We start from the raw sequence: 16,130 nt of genomic DNA on the forward strand, positions 1-16,130 counted from the left end.
CATCTTAGATTTAGGTTTGGAGTAGGCTTTTTTCCAACCAATCTTTACAGTTTAATAAACGCCCTTGAACTGTGATCACTTGTCTGTCTATTCTTGATACCATGCAATCCTTACAAAGGGCATACCCTGAAGTTCGAGCACATGTGCCATTGCATTCCTGCCATGGCAAAGAAGGAACTACACATGGCTCAACTGCTGCAGGAGGTCAAGAAAAGGTCGGTAGAACCCGTCCTGCTGTGCCTTCGGGGATCTGGAGTAGACGCCAGATACTTTCTGGTTCGAAAGAAGTCGGCGGTGGGGGTGAATGGCATTCAATCCTGGATTTAAGAAACCTCAAATACGCAGTCCCAGAAATTCAGGATGCTCTCGTTGCAGCACGTGCTTGGCCAGATGGAGGAAGTGGATTTCCTGGTTAAGTTGGACCTGGAGGCCTACTTTCACGTTCCTATACATCCCAACCATCGGAGGTTCCTGTGCTTTGTGGTGCTGGGTCGTCAATATCAGTTCAAGGCTTTTCCTTTTGGTCTGAAATCGGCACCATGGGTGTTAACAAAATGTTTCTGCCCAGTGGCAGAGTGCCTATGCCTCAAGGGCATACACTTGTACCTGTGCCTGGACGACTGGCTCGTCCGGTCCTGCTCTCAGGCACTGGTGGCACAGCACGCCAAAGAGATCGCCTGCTGACGGAATTGTTCATCAACTATTCAAAGTCCTGTCCTGCCATCGCAGAACGCAATGTTTCTGGGTGCTCGCCTCAACACGGTCGCCTCTTGGGCATATTCCACAGAGGAGGGAGTGACTCCTATTTTGGGGAAGGTGCATCGTCTTGTCCGCGGCTCAATCCACAACTGTTCAGGCCCTCAAATCGCTGCTGGGCATATCGTGCATTAGCCTAGTCCAGTTATGCAGGCTACGGATGAGACTGCAGCAGGAGTTTCTAGACGCCAGGTGACTCCAGATCACGGGCAGGTGGACGGACAAAATTGCCTTGAACCAGGAATTCAGACAAACCATACAGGTGTGCAGAGTGTGCGCGCACACCTCGCTCAGGGAGCCCCGTTTCGGATTCCCCCATTCCACCCTACAGTTTCCACAGGCGCCGCTCTGGACGAGTGGGGGCTCACACCGGACAGTCCCACACCAGAGGCCTCTGGCTTCGGGAGGAACAGGCTCTGCACATCAGTGTACTGGAGCTGCGGCCTGAGTTTTGGGCCCTAAATTCTTTCCTGCCTCTCCTGCGAGGATTGGTGGTGAGGATTTTCAAGGACAACACCACCACTGTTTTACATCTGGAAGCAGGGTGGGGATCTGCTCTCCCGCTCTTTCCCTGGAGGTGCATACCCTGTGGCACTAGGCCATTCAGTCATTATTTCTCATCCCCTTCTACTTGGCGAGCATCAAGAACACTGTTGTGGATTCCCTCAGCAGGGAGCTGTGATCCTGCCATGAGAGGGAATTCCAGCAGGCACAGACGTTGCATCTCTTCAGCATGTGGGGCCGACCCAAGATCGACCTATTCGCAACCGCAGCAAACTTGAAAAGCCAGGCATTCGCCAGTAGGGTTCCCCAACCGTGGAGCCTGGGGATGCCTTCTCGTTCACATGGGAGGGCCTCTAACTGTACGCTCTCCCAAGGATTCCGCTGTGTGTGATCAATGATACTCATCGCTTTGGCTTGGCCCTGCCAGATCTGGTACACAGACCTTCTACAGTGGCCCCTACCATCTGGCTGCCCCCCCGTCCTGACCTCCTTTCCAGAGAGGATGGAACAAGCCTGCAACACGACCTGGCGTCACTGAACCTCACGGCTTGGCTCCTGCAGCCCTTGAGTTTGGACATTATGATACTCCTCTAGAATGTAGCAAGGTCCTGGTCAGCGCCAGAGTGTCCTCTACGCTTTCGTGTTACAGGCACAAATGGAAGTGTTTCTCAGTGTGGTGCAGGACTCGAAGGCTTACACCGTTGCGCCACGGCCCCACAGCTCCTGCTGTACCTTCTGTCATTGGCCAAGGCTAGAATGGCCCACGCCTTCATCAAGGTGCATTTGGCAGCTATTTCCTGGTACACACGGTTTCCGGGCAGGCCCTCGCTGTGGTCTGACAGGCTCTTCAAGGAGTTTCTGAAGGGTCTCTTCAGGACTTTTCCACCGGTGAAAGCACTTACTCTGACTTGGGAGCTCAACGTCGTTCTAACAAATCTCATGGGGCCTCCATTCGAACCATTGCATCAGGTTCCTGTGAAGTTCTGCTCACGCAAGACTGCTTTCCTGGTGGCCATCACCTCGGCCAGACAGGTCAGGGAGATTCAGATCCTTTCCAGTAAGCACCCATACTTGTCATTCCATGCTATGAGGGTGGTGTTACGGACCCACCCCCCCTTTATGCCAAAGATTCTTCCAGTCTTTTCCCCAAATCCTTCTTAGCCTGCTGAAAGGTTGTTAAATTTGCTGGACGTTGCTCATGCCTTGAAGGTTTATGTGGCACGCACAAGAGACTTTCAGAAGACATCTCGACCCTTTGTGAATTTTGGACCTGTGAATCATGAGAAGGCCATATCGAAGGTTTCCATCCCCAGGTGGCTCTCCGACTGCATCATGCACGGTCATCGTCTTGCCAACAGGCCTCTTCCAGGACGGGCGAGAGCCCATTCCACCAGAGCCATCATAGCTACAATGGCGTTTCTCTCGGCTGTTTCCCTGCGCAACATCTGAAGGCGGCTGCGTGGAGGTCTACGCACATCTTCACAAGATTCTACTGCATCGACAGGGATTCCAGGGAGTCACCCAGGCGGTGCTGCACGCCCTGTTTGTTTGAGGTGAGTCTGTTCCAGGGAAAATGTTTGCTTCTGTAGAGCCTTGCCACCTCCCGAAGTTATATATATATGTTCTGCTGTGTATTTGTATTCATAAGCCGGTGAATCAATGCCAACCTCATGCTGGAGAAGGAATAAGTTGCTCAACTGTACCTGTTCTCCAGCATTAGCATGGCATGGATTCACTAGCAAACCCTCCCACCGTCCCTGCTGTGGTTCCGCTTGGTTCATACTGCCACTTTGCGTGCTCTACCCAATCTGAAGATGGGCACCAGGGGTGGGGCTTAGTGAGATGACCGTCATTGGATGAGTGCAGTATGACCCAGAGAACAGTGATTGGTTTATGGTAGAAGGGCAGTTTTTCAAGCTTAAAGCGAGAGGCTTAAAGCAAGACTGTTTTCTTTTTACTGAGGATTCCTGGCCTGATGACAGGGAATATTCATGAGCATGTGAATCCATGCCATACCCATCCTTGCGAATAACAGTTACAGGTAAGTAACGTTTTCCTTACTGCATCACTTTTGTGAAAATGGGTTAATTTGTATACTTGCCTTGTGTATTTTAATGCTACTTTACACCAAGCTCTTTATTTGCCTTAATCTTAACACTTACTGCAGAGCCTCGTTACAAAGTACGGTTGGTTAGACTTGTGTTCAGATCCACTAAGGGTGGCTTCCTAGAACCCTACCTCAATAGTTATGAAAAACATACACACTCACCAACACACAACTACACAGACCTCTTTCCCCCTCGCCACACATAGGCCATCACCACACACTACCAAACACACAAACGAGACACACCCACGCTATTGCTCCACTTTTGCTTTGTGAGCCATAACCTCAGACATCCCAGCTCTAACCCTCTCACCACTCCTCTCTTAGACTGACCACTTTCTACTCTCCTCGAAAACTCTCTATCCCTAAGGCAAAGGCCCCCCGCACCTCTGCCCCCAGTACTGCCATCTACCTTCTTGGTCATTTGGCCCATGAAGCATGTGGTGTCAGTAGATGCCTTCGCCTGTTACTCTGCTCCTCCCACTCATGCGGCTGTCTCACACCCTGACACAGCCCTTTCTAATCTACAGCCTTCTATTTCCAACACTCCGGAAATCGTTGCCTGTCATGAGAATCTGGCTGAAGCCTACCTCCAAGTGCAACACTTTGTATGATTCCGACCTCACGTCCTGAAATGCAAGTGCATGGTGGCTGAGAAGAAGTGGAGGGCTTTGGGCACATCCTCTGACAAACTGGCCTGCCGACTGCTACAAAGGCAATAAAGACTATGGCCTGTCCAAGAAGAGAGCACGCATTCAGGAATGCGTCTCTGTGGCCTCTAACAGCACAGCCAAACTCTGTAACTTCTGCAAGGAACTGGCACAGCCTCCTCCTCTCCTCCCCTCTGTACGGCTCTGGCATCTCACTTCTCTGCTAAAACTCAGGACAGCCTGTCCTCTTCCTCTCGGCCCCCCATTTTGGCCATCGCTCCCTCTCCTCCTCCTTTTTCAACTTTCTCTGACAACACCTGACGATGTTTCTAGACAAGTTAGATCTTTGAAAGTGTCGTCCAAACAGGTTCTCCCTGGCTCCTCCAAAACTATTAAGGACCATATTGACACCCTTGCTCCAGCCATGCCCCATTTCTGTAATTACTCTGTTGCCAGTGGAACGTTACCCTCTCCTCTTTAGCACTCTCTTGTGCACCCCCTCGACAAGAAGCAGTCTGCCGATCCTACCTGCCCGGCAAACCTATTGCCCAATCTCCATCACCCCTTTCCTGGGCAAATATTTGGAAAAGCTGGTTATCTCCCACCTTACTTTCCAGACTGAATCTGTCGGTTGTTTCCATGACCAGCCAACTTGCTTGCGAGCTGTCAGAGGCACAGAAACTGGACTCCTGAACACCCATGAAGATCTGCTCTCTAACCTTGATTCCAGCATTCCGTCTGTCCTCATTCTCCTTGATCTTTCCTCTGCTTTCGACATGGTCATCAATGCCATCCTGATCAATAGACTCTGAGACATGGGCATCACGGATCAGGCCCTGAATGGCTGACCACCTTCCTCTTAGACTGCCATACCCAGGTCCAACTTAGTGCCTTTCTCTCTGCCACCTCTCTGCCTGTGGCGTTCCCAGGGTTCGATCCTCTCACCCTGGTTTTTCAACCTCACTTAGCCCCGTTGGCCAACCTGATCTCTACCTTCTCTAACTTTCAGTGTTATGCGGATAACACTCAGCTTTCCTTCAGGCTCACCTCATCCTCCTCTCTGCTCGCTCTCATTCCTGGCTATCCACGATTCAGGATTGATGCTCCTCCAACGATTTCTGCCTTAATGCAAGTAAGACCGAGATCCTTCGCATTGTGACCCCGGCTTTCTCTCGCTCACTCTGGCTGCCTGCCGTGGGCCCCTCTTCCTTCGCCTTCCTGCAAGGCAAAAAAATCTTGGTGTCATCTTCGACTCCACTCTCTCTCTTCACATCACGGACGTCGCCAAGAAGTCCCACTACCAGCTGCACCTCCTCAAAGGGACTCTTCTCTTTCTCACTTTCCCCCAGAAGCTCACCATATCCAGAGCCCTGGTTCTCTCTAGGCTGAATTACTGCAACAGCCTCTTTCCTTTCCCAATCTGCCTTCCTCTACTCTCTGCAACTAATCCACAACAGGACTGCAGGACTTAATCTTGGCCTCAAGCCCAGGGACCATATCTCTCCAGGAATCTACATGATCCGACTGCGGCTGATTTTGCTGCTGCCAAAATGTTTGCATGTGAAATGTACGAACCACAAAAGGTTCGTAAATTTCACATGCAAACACACGTTCAAAACCCCTACATACCCACCCCCCAAGTCCCCTCACGACACACCCCCTCCACACTCCCAACATGCCAACACCCCACTTACCTGTCATTGTATCGCGCTGTGTCCCTGCAGTGCCAGTTCCCTTTCACTTACGTGATCGGGAACCGGTGCCGCTGGGTCCTTTTCATTTTTAAAAAAAAATCTTTTTTGGGAGCTGCAGGGGTTTCCCCCCAGAACTCCCACTCACTATACTGTAAAGTATAGTGAGTGGGGTGTTGCGGGGGACACCCCCGTAGCCCCCCCTTTTTGCAGAGAGTGGGGGTAGATTGCTCTCCTCTGCAAGTGCCTCCCTCTAGAATAGCCTCCTTGCCCCTCTCAAAGTTGAACTGGACCACCTGAAGTTCTAGAAGAAGCTCAAAACGTTCCTCCTCTGCTCTGCTTTCTCTCTCTCCCTCCCCTGCTGACCTACCCGTCTGCTGTACTGACTGGCTGGTTTCTTGGCTACCATCAGAGTCTCACTGGGTATCAGGCTCTTGCTCAGTGACCCTTGCACTGCCTCCGGGCCTGCCATGCACTTCAGGGGGGGGGGGGCTATAACTGAAACCCTACAGTCCCTTGTTCTTGCACTGTTCAGAGGCATGGAACATTGCTTCCCTGTTTTCCCCTCCCCTCTTCCTTCCACCCTCCGCCCCTTCCTTTGCACTATCTGAATGAATGGCACAAGGGCTAGTAAGATCGTTAGTCTTGTACTCCCTCTGTCTTCCCTCCCTTGTATATATATATATAATCAATCAAGCCACACAACCCACTCGAAAAAAACATGGATGTTGGCATTTATACTTTACTGAGGGTAAGATTAATGTGGAGTCCCGACTGCAAAAACATATGCTGCTCATTGCTATGGGTATTTGGATTAAGTCCTGAAACCAAGGCAGTGCTTTTCAACATGCCACTGCGGGTGGAATATCTATTTAGCAAACTTGTTAGTCACCCTTTTAAAGGCAAAGAAGGAACTTGAGATGTAATTGCTAGGGCCCTAATGGTGGACCTTCTTATTCATGTCAGGCAAGGGAGGCGAGCCCACTTAGCAAGACAGTCTTTAGGGGTCTGGGCAAGTGGGACCTCATTGGGAGTGACTCCCCCTAGGGGGCAATGACTTTCATTCCCACATGGAACTCCCTATGAAAGCAACTCTATCTGCTTATATGGCATTGCATGTAATAACAAGCAATGGGCCTTGTTAGGCAGAAACCTGTGCAGTTCCCTCAGGGACCACTGCAAAAGATTTAAGACTACAGGTGTTGGCAGTAAACCCACTTGGTAGCAGTCTGTACCACCCAGATTTACCTGGTAGCTGTGGCTGAGCAGTCAGGAGATTTAGGCAGTATGCAAAGTATACTCAATAGGCACTCAGATACAATAATACAAGCAAACACTGACCAGAGCTTTGGTATCAAAGTATATAATTATTGATTTAAAAACACACAGTTGAAACACTCCAGCACTCTTAGTGTAAAATATTCTAAACACAGTTAGTATTATGATATATACACCCCTTTTTCCCCTATTAGAAAATCACAGTAAAACACCACTTATTTTCATACAGAGGTGAGCACTTAACTAGATTGCACTCTAATAAGTTTGTGAAAAAGGGAGGGAAAAAGACAGAATAGGAAGAGGCACACCACTCTACGATTCCAGAACACTGTTAGCAAGGCAGAGAGCAAAAAGTCACTGGTGAGTCAAAGTCCAAAGGCTGGGCCCACTCTTAGAGAGCAGAGCACAAATGCGCCCAAGATCACACAGTTACACTATGCTTAGAAAGTCTTGCAGAGGGCTCAGAAAAGCGTTGGGAGAGACTTAGAAAAGTTTAGCTAAAGTGTCCCAGGCTAACCCAGGTTCGAAAGCCGGGGGCTAAATCTACCCCGCACACTCGGTGGCAAGGGAAGCCAGGCGGGACACGAGACACTTAAGGTATTAAGTGGGAAGGATCCTCCAGCGGTGGCAGTTGTTCCTGGTAGTGGGTGCAAGTTGCGTCGTCGTCCAGGGGAAGAGAAGATCTCGACTTGGAGGAAAGATGAAGGTCGTTGCACTACCAGGGCAGAAACCAGCCGCAGAGTTTTCTGGTTAAAGGTGGTACCTTTGTCTCGCGGTTGTGGTAAAACGTGGTATCCCGGTTGCTGGGGTGCTTGGCACGGGCAAGGCGGCCACGAGATACGCCGGGGAAAGCGAAAAGACGGTGAAACTGGTTATCCCCACCAGTCAAAGGAAGAAGACTCTCCGGCGGGAGATCTCCTCTGTCGTTGGGAAAAGTGGTGAGGCTGTCCAGCAGGGCTCCACCGGTGGTGGTGTCGTGGCAGGTCGGCTCAGCTTCTCTCTCGTTGGATTCTTAGGTCCTGTGGTGACTTCTGAAGTTCCAGTCCCCAAAGCCATGCTTTTATGCAGCAAACCCCCATTCACTCAGCCTAGCTGTCACTCAAACATGCTAAGTGGTGAGCCGGCCGGCTCACCACTTGGGCCAATCAGGACGTTGTGCGACTTGAGTTGCCTAGGCAACTCGGTCCAGGGTGCCTAAATTCCCCTCCACCCCTCCTAAGTACCCCAGACACAGTGGCACCACTTTGGAGGGCTTCTGTGGAGAAGCCCGCCAAAAAGTGGAACAAAGGGCTCGACTTGGGTTGGAGTCACAGAAGAGAACACAAACGCCATTTTAGAATCAAGTTTTGGCAAAAAATACCAACCGGAGAATTAATATTAATTAAATGAACCGGCGGTATGTTCGAGGCTACCGTAAATAATTAAATGAATATAGTAGCCTAAAACAATGGGAAATCCCATAGGAAAATATTCGCGGTTGAATATAAAAAGTAGTATCCACTGCCACCAGCCAAAACTCGATCAGGGGGGACGGAGACGTGCCCCCTCGACTAACAGACCCCGGGGCAATTGAATTGCCCCAGCCAGTACGTCCACAATATGATGGTTTGTACTGGTTCTGTTCAGAATTTGAGACTAGTAAAGTAAATGGTGACTTTACATGCCCTGGGAGACAGTAGTCAGTCCCAGGGTATGGAGTCTATACTGGGGGGGTCACTAAGACACCCCTGTGTCACTGCACTGAGGGTGTTGTGTAACACACATCACAAAAACACATGAAACCCTATGGAGTAAAAGACCCCATAGCCCATTAAACACTTCTAGATTCAAAGAAACACTCTCAAATCATGTCCAAGAGTGAGGGTAAAAGAGTCTCGCTCTTGGCAGGAGAAAAAAATAAACCCCAAAAATCCAGCAAAGCTGCTGGGGGACTCACTAGGTTAGGAAATTCAGCCTAAACCGAGAATTCTCCCTAACAGGCCTCATTCCAAGTCAGGCGGTCCAGTAAAAAAGTGCCAGTATTTGTGGATACCGGCACTTTACCGCACCGCCCGACTAAGGCCAGCAAACCAGTATAAGTTATCCCACTGCTGAACAGAAGAGTCTTCATGGCAACGCTCAAGATGGATACTTTTGAAAAATCAAAACCCAGAAGATACCTCAGTTTAGGATAGCTACCTCACATTATCATTTTAAAGCACTTTCTTTACGATAACATTGCCGCCATATGTATTCACAAATGTGCTACTCGTGTGTCACAGCATACCCATTCATGCAAGTGGTTCAGGTTTACTCTTCTATGGATGACTTCCTCATGACTGACCCTTTTGTGATAGTTCTGGAACAATGAATCCAAGCAAAAGAAACCCTTCAGTAAAGCTGTTTCAGGTCCCTGTGGAACCTTCCATTGAAGGTGTCTTCAGATTCTCCTCCAAAGAAGTCTATGGATGCCGATAGTCTGAGATGATTTTCTCCAGCTGAACTGTTTAATGAAATGATTTCTAAAGCAAATAAGCTTGAAGACTTATTCCTGTGAACAAGGTACCAGCTGTATTCAGCAAATTCCCTTCACAGCTGTCCAAGCACCTATGGTTGATGGAACGCTCATTGGTTTACGAGGCCTCTATTTAGTGGGCTAAACTGTGTTTGGAACCAATGGTTGCCAAAGCTGTAGGCTCCAAAACATGAGGTTGCAAAGGAGGACCTTTTTATAATGATGGGCAATTTGCCAGCCTGTTCCATAATGGTATCAGTAGCTCTAGGCACTGAATACAAGGGTTCTTTGCTTATCCAGCAAAGCGCTGGAAACCTTTCTGAGGCTGGAAATCCGAAGGCAAAATATCTTACTCAACCATATACCTGCAATGAGTTCAAATCAAGATATTGACAGTTCTTGGTTGCTTTAACAATTGTAAATGGGGGAACATGTTGACGGGTTAATCAAGTTCCTTCTTCAGGATAGTGCAGAAGAATTTGCTTATTGGGTCCAGTCGCCCAATGCTAGCGCATCTCCTCACTTGTGCCAAAAAAGAAGCCCAATTCACAAAGGGCATCCGAATGATTGATTGATTTGTTTATAGAGCGCTTTACACCAATGCGCTGTACATTGGAACAACAAAATACAAGATAACAAGAACCAGTAACAGTGGGAGCAAAAATGTACATCATGAGTCACTCAATAAAACAGTGGAAAGGGCAATTAACGGAAGGGGTGGGGAAAGGGGAGTGGGACTGGATCTGGGGGGGGTGGTGACGGGTTGGAGGGAAAATGCAAGGGAGAGGGAGCAGGAGAAGGGGGGGCAAATAAGGGTGCATTTCAGGGCATTTAAAAGCAAATCCGGAATTCACAAATGGGATGGGCTCTTAAATGCCCTAAAATGAGGATCCATCCCCCTGCGCCTGATTCTGAGAGAGATACTTTTATTTATTATTATGATTATTTTTTTTAAAGTTTGACAGCCGCTGGTTAAACTGCGACTGTCACATGCATTTCCATCTGGCAAACAGGGATGCACATTATAATTTTTTTCCTCTGTCATTTCACTGGGTCTGCTAATTCAACCGCCCATCTCTGTGACATGCGCACCCAGCAAGAGCCTGTCCTACATTAGTGTCGGGAGCCTGCTGTATGCAAGAGGTCTGGAAAGTGCATCTTTGCGCTATTGCCCAGGCTTTCCTGAAACACTGAGGTCACATTTGTGAATGCGGTGACCTGAGAATTTTGGCATTTAAACGCTAATGAAAAGAGTGCATTACCTGCACTTATTTGTGCAAATTTTTTACAATCTGGCCATTTATCTCTGCCATCCCTTGTATTATGAGGACTTAACTGATTAGTCCCAACTAGATGCGGTGATTGTGGTTCTCTTGCTATTTGTTATACTTGCTCTCCGTCTTGAACAGGTCGGCATGGCATTTAGGCCGGCATGTAGGCCGTGCTGTCAGTGGAAGCTACTCTTTTCAGTAAGTTGTTCCGGTCCCAGCTACTGATTCATGCTGTCCCAAACAGTTGAGACCTAAGAACCTGAATCATCATGAAGTAATTTTTCATATACTTGTTGCAGTAGATGTTAAAACATAAATTTGTCTAAGACACTGTCTCGGCCCATTTTGTTTACATTTCTAATGTGTGTGCATGCAAGCATCCCTTAAGCTGCATGGAGTCTGAGCACTGACTTTTCTAGAAGTGGAAGCTTAAGTAAGGCCCTTCTGCTCTTTCTTTTTGTAGGTGCCTTTAAGGATGATTGAGGCTGTGGAGAGCCGTGACATGTTCCAACTTCAGATAATCTGCAAGGACTCCAAAGTTGTCCGGTATCAAGTTCTTTTCTATACTTCTGTGGCTCCACTGCTTTATTTCAAGTATTTTCTTTGTGCTTGAAATTAAAGTAATTATTTTGTATGGGTACCTCCTGTGTCCATCTCCCTAGGTAGCAAACTGCATGTTCCGCTTTGCCAATACCTTTAAGGCATTTTCTTGTCTGTTTGCTCTTTGGGTCACACTCCCATTGTCTATCTTTTCTTATGCCTCTTTGATCTCTCATGTTCACTACCAATTTCATCTTGCTATTTTTTTGTTCTCAGTCTTGGCTTTTGCCCGTTTTGCTTGACTTTTTTCTGTATCTCTTGGCCTGTGCCTTGCGTTTGGACTCTGCAACACGGTCTCACAACCAACCGCCACCCCCCAAACCCCCACCCCTGTGCATCTCGCTTGGTCTTTGGGCCTCTTTGACATGCTCCATCTGATCTGACACTCTCATGCAATCTGCTCTCTTAGCCAATGTACTTTTCGGCCTTACTCTTGGCTAGTTTCAGGTCTGCCCTTCATTAACTTTTTCAATTAGGTGGCACTCAAAGTTCTGTCTATAAACCAACATTATTGCCATGGAAGTGATTACAGATGAGCTGTGAAGAGGGGACACACTAGTCTTCTTTGGTTTACTCGCCCGTTGGTTGCTCATGGTCATGCAAGGCCCTATGACCATCCCACCCGCTAACTGCCCTCCCTACCCAAAACACCGCCCACCCCCCACCCCAGGGATCCGCATCTACCTCTGCTTTTTAAGCAGCCACCTGAAAGTTAATTGCTTAATTTCAGCAACAAACCAACTCCTGATGCAATAAACCTGTCTTGACCCTTCCTTCAGCCACTGATTTATAAGCAGTCTTTGTTCCCTTGTATCTGTTACTTGCACTGAATTCCTGTTAAAATTAGCTTTGGCAAAGTCCACGTTTTTGGGTTCTATGTGAAAATGACCCCTGGAAAATAGTCATGTGAAAAAGTAGTCAGCAAAAAGTCATTTAAAAATATGTAGTCATTCAATACAAGCAATCCCAAGTGTGAAAATATTTCCAGTAAAAAGTTCACCAAAAAAGCTTGTTTTTAAATACACAAAGGTACAAGGCTAGAACCCTAAATATGACCCAGCCCTCTAACAAAACCTCCACAATCACCCTAACTCCATTCCTAAACCTTCCTCTAGCTAATTACAACCCTTATTCCACTCTGAAATATTACAAAACACTAAGCTTTCCGTGTGTTAAAGCTTTTTATTTGCATGTTACGCCATACAAAATGAATAGAAAATGAACAGTGAAACCCATCTCCAACCCAGTCACCGGCTCGCCACAAAGTACATAGCCCTGGCCTTAATCCAAACCCTTACTCTAATACTAGCCTTCCACCAACTGCAATTTTACCATATACCCTAATGCTTAATTTACACTAACCACTAGGTTTATCCTAATAGTTATCCAATGCCAACATCACCAGCCCTCTCCATCCTCACTATCCTTTTCTTTAAACCTTACCCAGACAATTACTCTGTTAACCATAGCCTTACAATAACCCGTACAGTAGAACTAACCTTGACACTTCACCTACCCTAACCAAACCCCAACTTCTTCAATTTAACCCCCATCCTTGCCCTACACCAGGCAATACAAGGCCACTAGACCCTTCTTCACCCTATTACACTAGAAGCACCCCGTTTTTGGCTACATACCAGCTGCCTTTTTGGACTACTTTTTGCTTGGCAACTTTTTCACTGCAGAGGTATTTCCACCATGACATTTTCACGGACTACATTTCTGTTGGTTACCTTTTCACTGCAAACCCATTTTTGGCTCTTGTTTAGGTACTTGCTAAGCACTGCCATAGTATGCCCCCGTAGTAGCATAATTTGCCAGCTGTTGCCATCTTATGCAAAACATAACCAATGATGGCTGGAAGTACTAGAATTAATCATAACCTCTGGCATCGCTCTGGGCAACCCTCTAGATCATCATTCATCCACCTGCCAAGCCATTTCAGAAAGGGGGAGATCATATATCAATCAAGCTTTACCCCACCCAGTCATTGGCCCTAATCGTTGAGGTGTATCTTTGGTGAGGCCCAATGAGGCCGAAACATGGTTGCTTGTGACCTTATGCAGAAGGATATGACCCTTCCTCCCACACCCAGGGCTGAACCAAGGCTGGTTTGTATATGGTCTTTCCTCTTTCTCCAGAGCTATGCCAGAGGTTAATATTCATTCTAAACCTTCCAGCCATCCTCCTTTGTTTTGCTTAGTTGTTTGCTCTTATGGCAAGGTAGTAAGGACAGTTATGGCAGTGCCTAAAAAGGCAGATGCCATGCATAAACAACAGCCAAAACAGTTGTATTTGCCAATGTTGATAATTTTTGTTTCCTTTAAACCACTTGGTCCAGGCGAATTAGTTACTCATTGTTGCCATCTTTTTTTTCTTCTAACTGTACACCTTTCTCTCTGCTGGTCACATTAGTGACTTTTTTTCAATACCAAAACTGTGTGGTTTCCCTTAGTTTGTCTACAATGGAGCTAACAACAATATAGCATTATCCCAACCAAACTAGAACATTCCTTTCCCACTATGTTAACACTCACTATCCTGCCGCCTTCATAGCTGTGATTCTGCTAATGTGCAGATGGAATCACATCAGCGGGATGCGTAGTGACCTAGTTTGGCAAAGAAATGCACACAGCTCTTTTAGTATTAAATGGTTCTAAAATCCTTCCCCCAATGTCATCTTGTTTAGGAGAGACTTTCTCCCACCTTTTTTGGTCCATATCATTACAGCTCATAAGTCTAGTGGGCAGGCTTCCTCCTCTTCCTCCCCCTCCTCTTCTGCCCCCTCTTACTCTCCCTCTTATTCTATCCTGCCCTCTCCCTCTTACTCTATCCTGCCTGCCCTCTCTCTCTCCCCCGCCCTCTCTCTCTCTCTCCCCCGCCCTCTCTCTCTCTCTCCCCCGCCCTCTCTCTCTCTCTCCCCCGCCCTCTCTCTCTCTCTCCCCCGCCCTCTCTCTCTCTCTCCCCCGCCCTCTCTCTCTCTCTCCCCCGCCCTCTCTCTCTCTCTCCCCCGCCCTCTCTCTCTCTCCCCCGCCCTCTCTCTCTCCCGCCCTCTCTCTCTCCCGCCCTCTCTCTCTCTCCCGCCCTCTCTCTCTCTCCCGCCCTCTCTCTCTCTCCCGCCCTCTCTCTCTCTCCCGCCCTCTCTCTCTCCCCGCCCTCTCTCTCTCCCCGCCCTCTCTCTCTCCCCGCCCTCTCTCTCTCCCCCGCCCCCTCTCTCTCCCCCGCCCCCTCTCTCTCCCCCGCCCCCTCTCTCTCCCCCGCCCTCTCTCTCTCTCCTGCCCACTCTCTCTCTCTCCCCCTGCCCACTCTCTCTCTCTCCCCCTGCCCACTCTCTCTCTCCCCCTGCCCACTCTCTCTCTCCCCCTGCCCACTCTCTCTCTCCCCCTGCCCACTCTCTCTCTCCCCCTGCCCACTCTCTCTCTCCCCTGCCCACTCTCTCTCTCCCCTGCCCACTCTCTCTCCCCCCCTGCCCACTCTCTCTCCCCCCCTGCCCACTCTCTCCCCCCCTGCCCACTCTCTCTCTCCCCCTGCCCACTCTCTCTCTCCCCCTGCCCACTCTCTCTCTCCCCCTGCCCACTCTCTCTCTCCCCCTGCCCACTTTCTCTTTCCCCCTGCCCTCTTTCTCTTTCCCCCTGCCCTCTTTCTCTTTCCCCCCTGCCCTCTTTCTCTTTCCCCCCTGCCCTCTTTCTCTTTCCCCCCTGCCCTCTTTCTCTTTCCCCCCTGCCCTCTTTCTCTTTCCCCCCTGCCCTCTTTCTCTTTCCCCCCTGCCCTCTTTCTCTTTCCCCCCTGCCCTCTTTCTCTTTCCCCCCTGCCCTCTTTCTCTTTCCCCCCTGCCCTCTTTCTCTTTCCCCCCTGCCCTCTTTCTCTTTCCCCCCTGCCCTCTTTCTCTTTCCCCCCTGCCCTCTTTCTCTTTCCCCTCTCCCTCTGCCCCCCCTCTCTCCCTCTCTGTTCCCCCTCTCTCCCTCTCTGTTCCCTCCCTCTCTCCCTCTCTGTTCCCCCCTCTCTCTCTGTTCCCTCCCTCTCTCTCTGTTCCCTCCCTCTCTCCCTCTCTGTTCCCCCCTCTTTCTCTCCCCTCTCTCCCCTCTCTCCCTTTGTCCCCCTCCTCTCATGTGTGCAGTCTCCCTCCCCCATGCTTTGCCTCCCTCTCTTGAGCGCGCCGAGGCTTGCTCTCCTGAGCGCCCTGCACGTCCCTCCCCACCCAGTACCCCAACCCGTTTTCTCCTTTCTGGCCTTGCTCACCTTTTTGTCCTGTTCTTGTCAGGTGCCATTTCTCAACTTTCAAGCAATGCCAGGAGTGGTTGAAGAGATTAAGCAGAGCAACGACCCGCCCAGCTAAACCCGAAGACCTGTTTGCCTTTGCCTATCATGCCTGGTGTTTAGGTATTTGTGCTGATGAGGAAGATCCACACACACATCTTTGCCAACCGGGTGAGTCCATTGCATTTGAGCTGCCACTGATTCTGCTAGTTTTTCACCCATCCTTTTTTCCTTATCTTCCTTCTGCTCTTGTTGTGGTTCATTGACCCCAGCTCTCCCCATTCCAATTTTCTTATTCACGGGTCATTATTTTTGTCCCCACCTTTCTTTGATCACATTACTAATCTTTGTGGTGCAAGATCCTTATTTTGTTATCTCTAGTCTGAAGGCCATAATACCTTGTGGTGTTGCTATTGCTCCTAACATCACCGCTTGTCATTCACATGCACATTTGATCTTTTGACCAGAATAGGTTATGTTTGCCATTCCTGTGATAAATGAGTGAAAACAATAATATGGTGT

At 48.9% G+C, this 16,130-nt stretch overlaps 1 protein-coding gene across 2 annotated transcripts in view; it reads left to right on the forward strand.

The window, feature by feature from the left end:
* Window positions 1-16,130, forward strand: part of MTMR4 (myotubularin related protein 4) — a 1,314,188-nt gene that overhangs the window by 302,957 nt on the left and 995,101 nt on the right. For both annotated transcript variants that reach the window (XM_069614837.1, XM_069614836.1), the window contains 2 exons: window positions 11,215-11,297; window positions 15,613-15,779. In XM_069614837.1, the coding sequence (XP_069470938.1) occupies window positions 11,215-11,297; window positions 15,613-15,779 (250 nt within the window). The remainder of the gene's footprint in view (window positions 1-11,214; window positions 11,298-15,612; window positions 15,780-16,130) is intronic.

Source organism: Ambystoma mexicanum, chromosome 9, assembly GCF_040938575.1.
Source record: "Ambystoma mexicanum isolate Mex_15411 chromosome 9, UKY_AmexF1_1, whole genome shotgun sequence".
Taxonomy (NCBI): Eukaryota; Metazoa; Chordata; class Amphibia; order Caudata; family Ambystomatidae; genus Ambystoma; species Ambystoma mexicanum.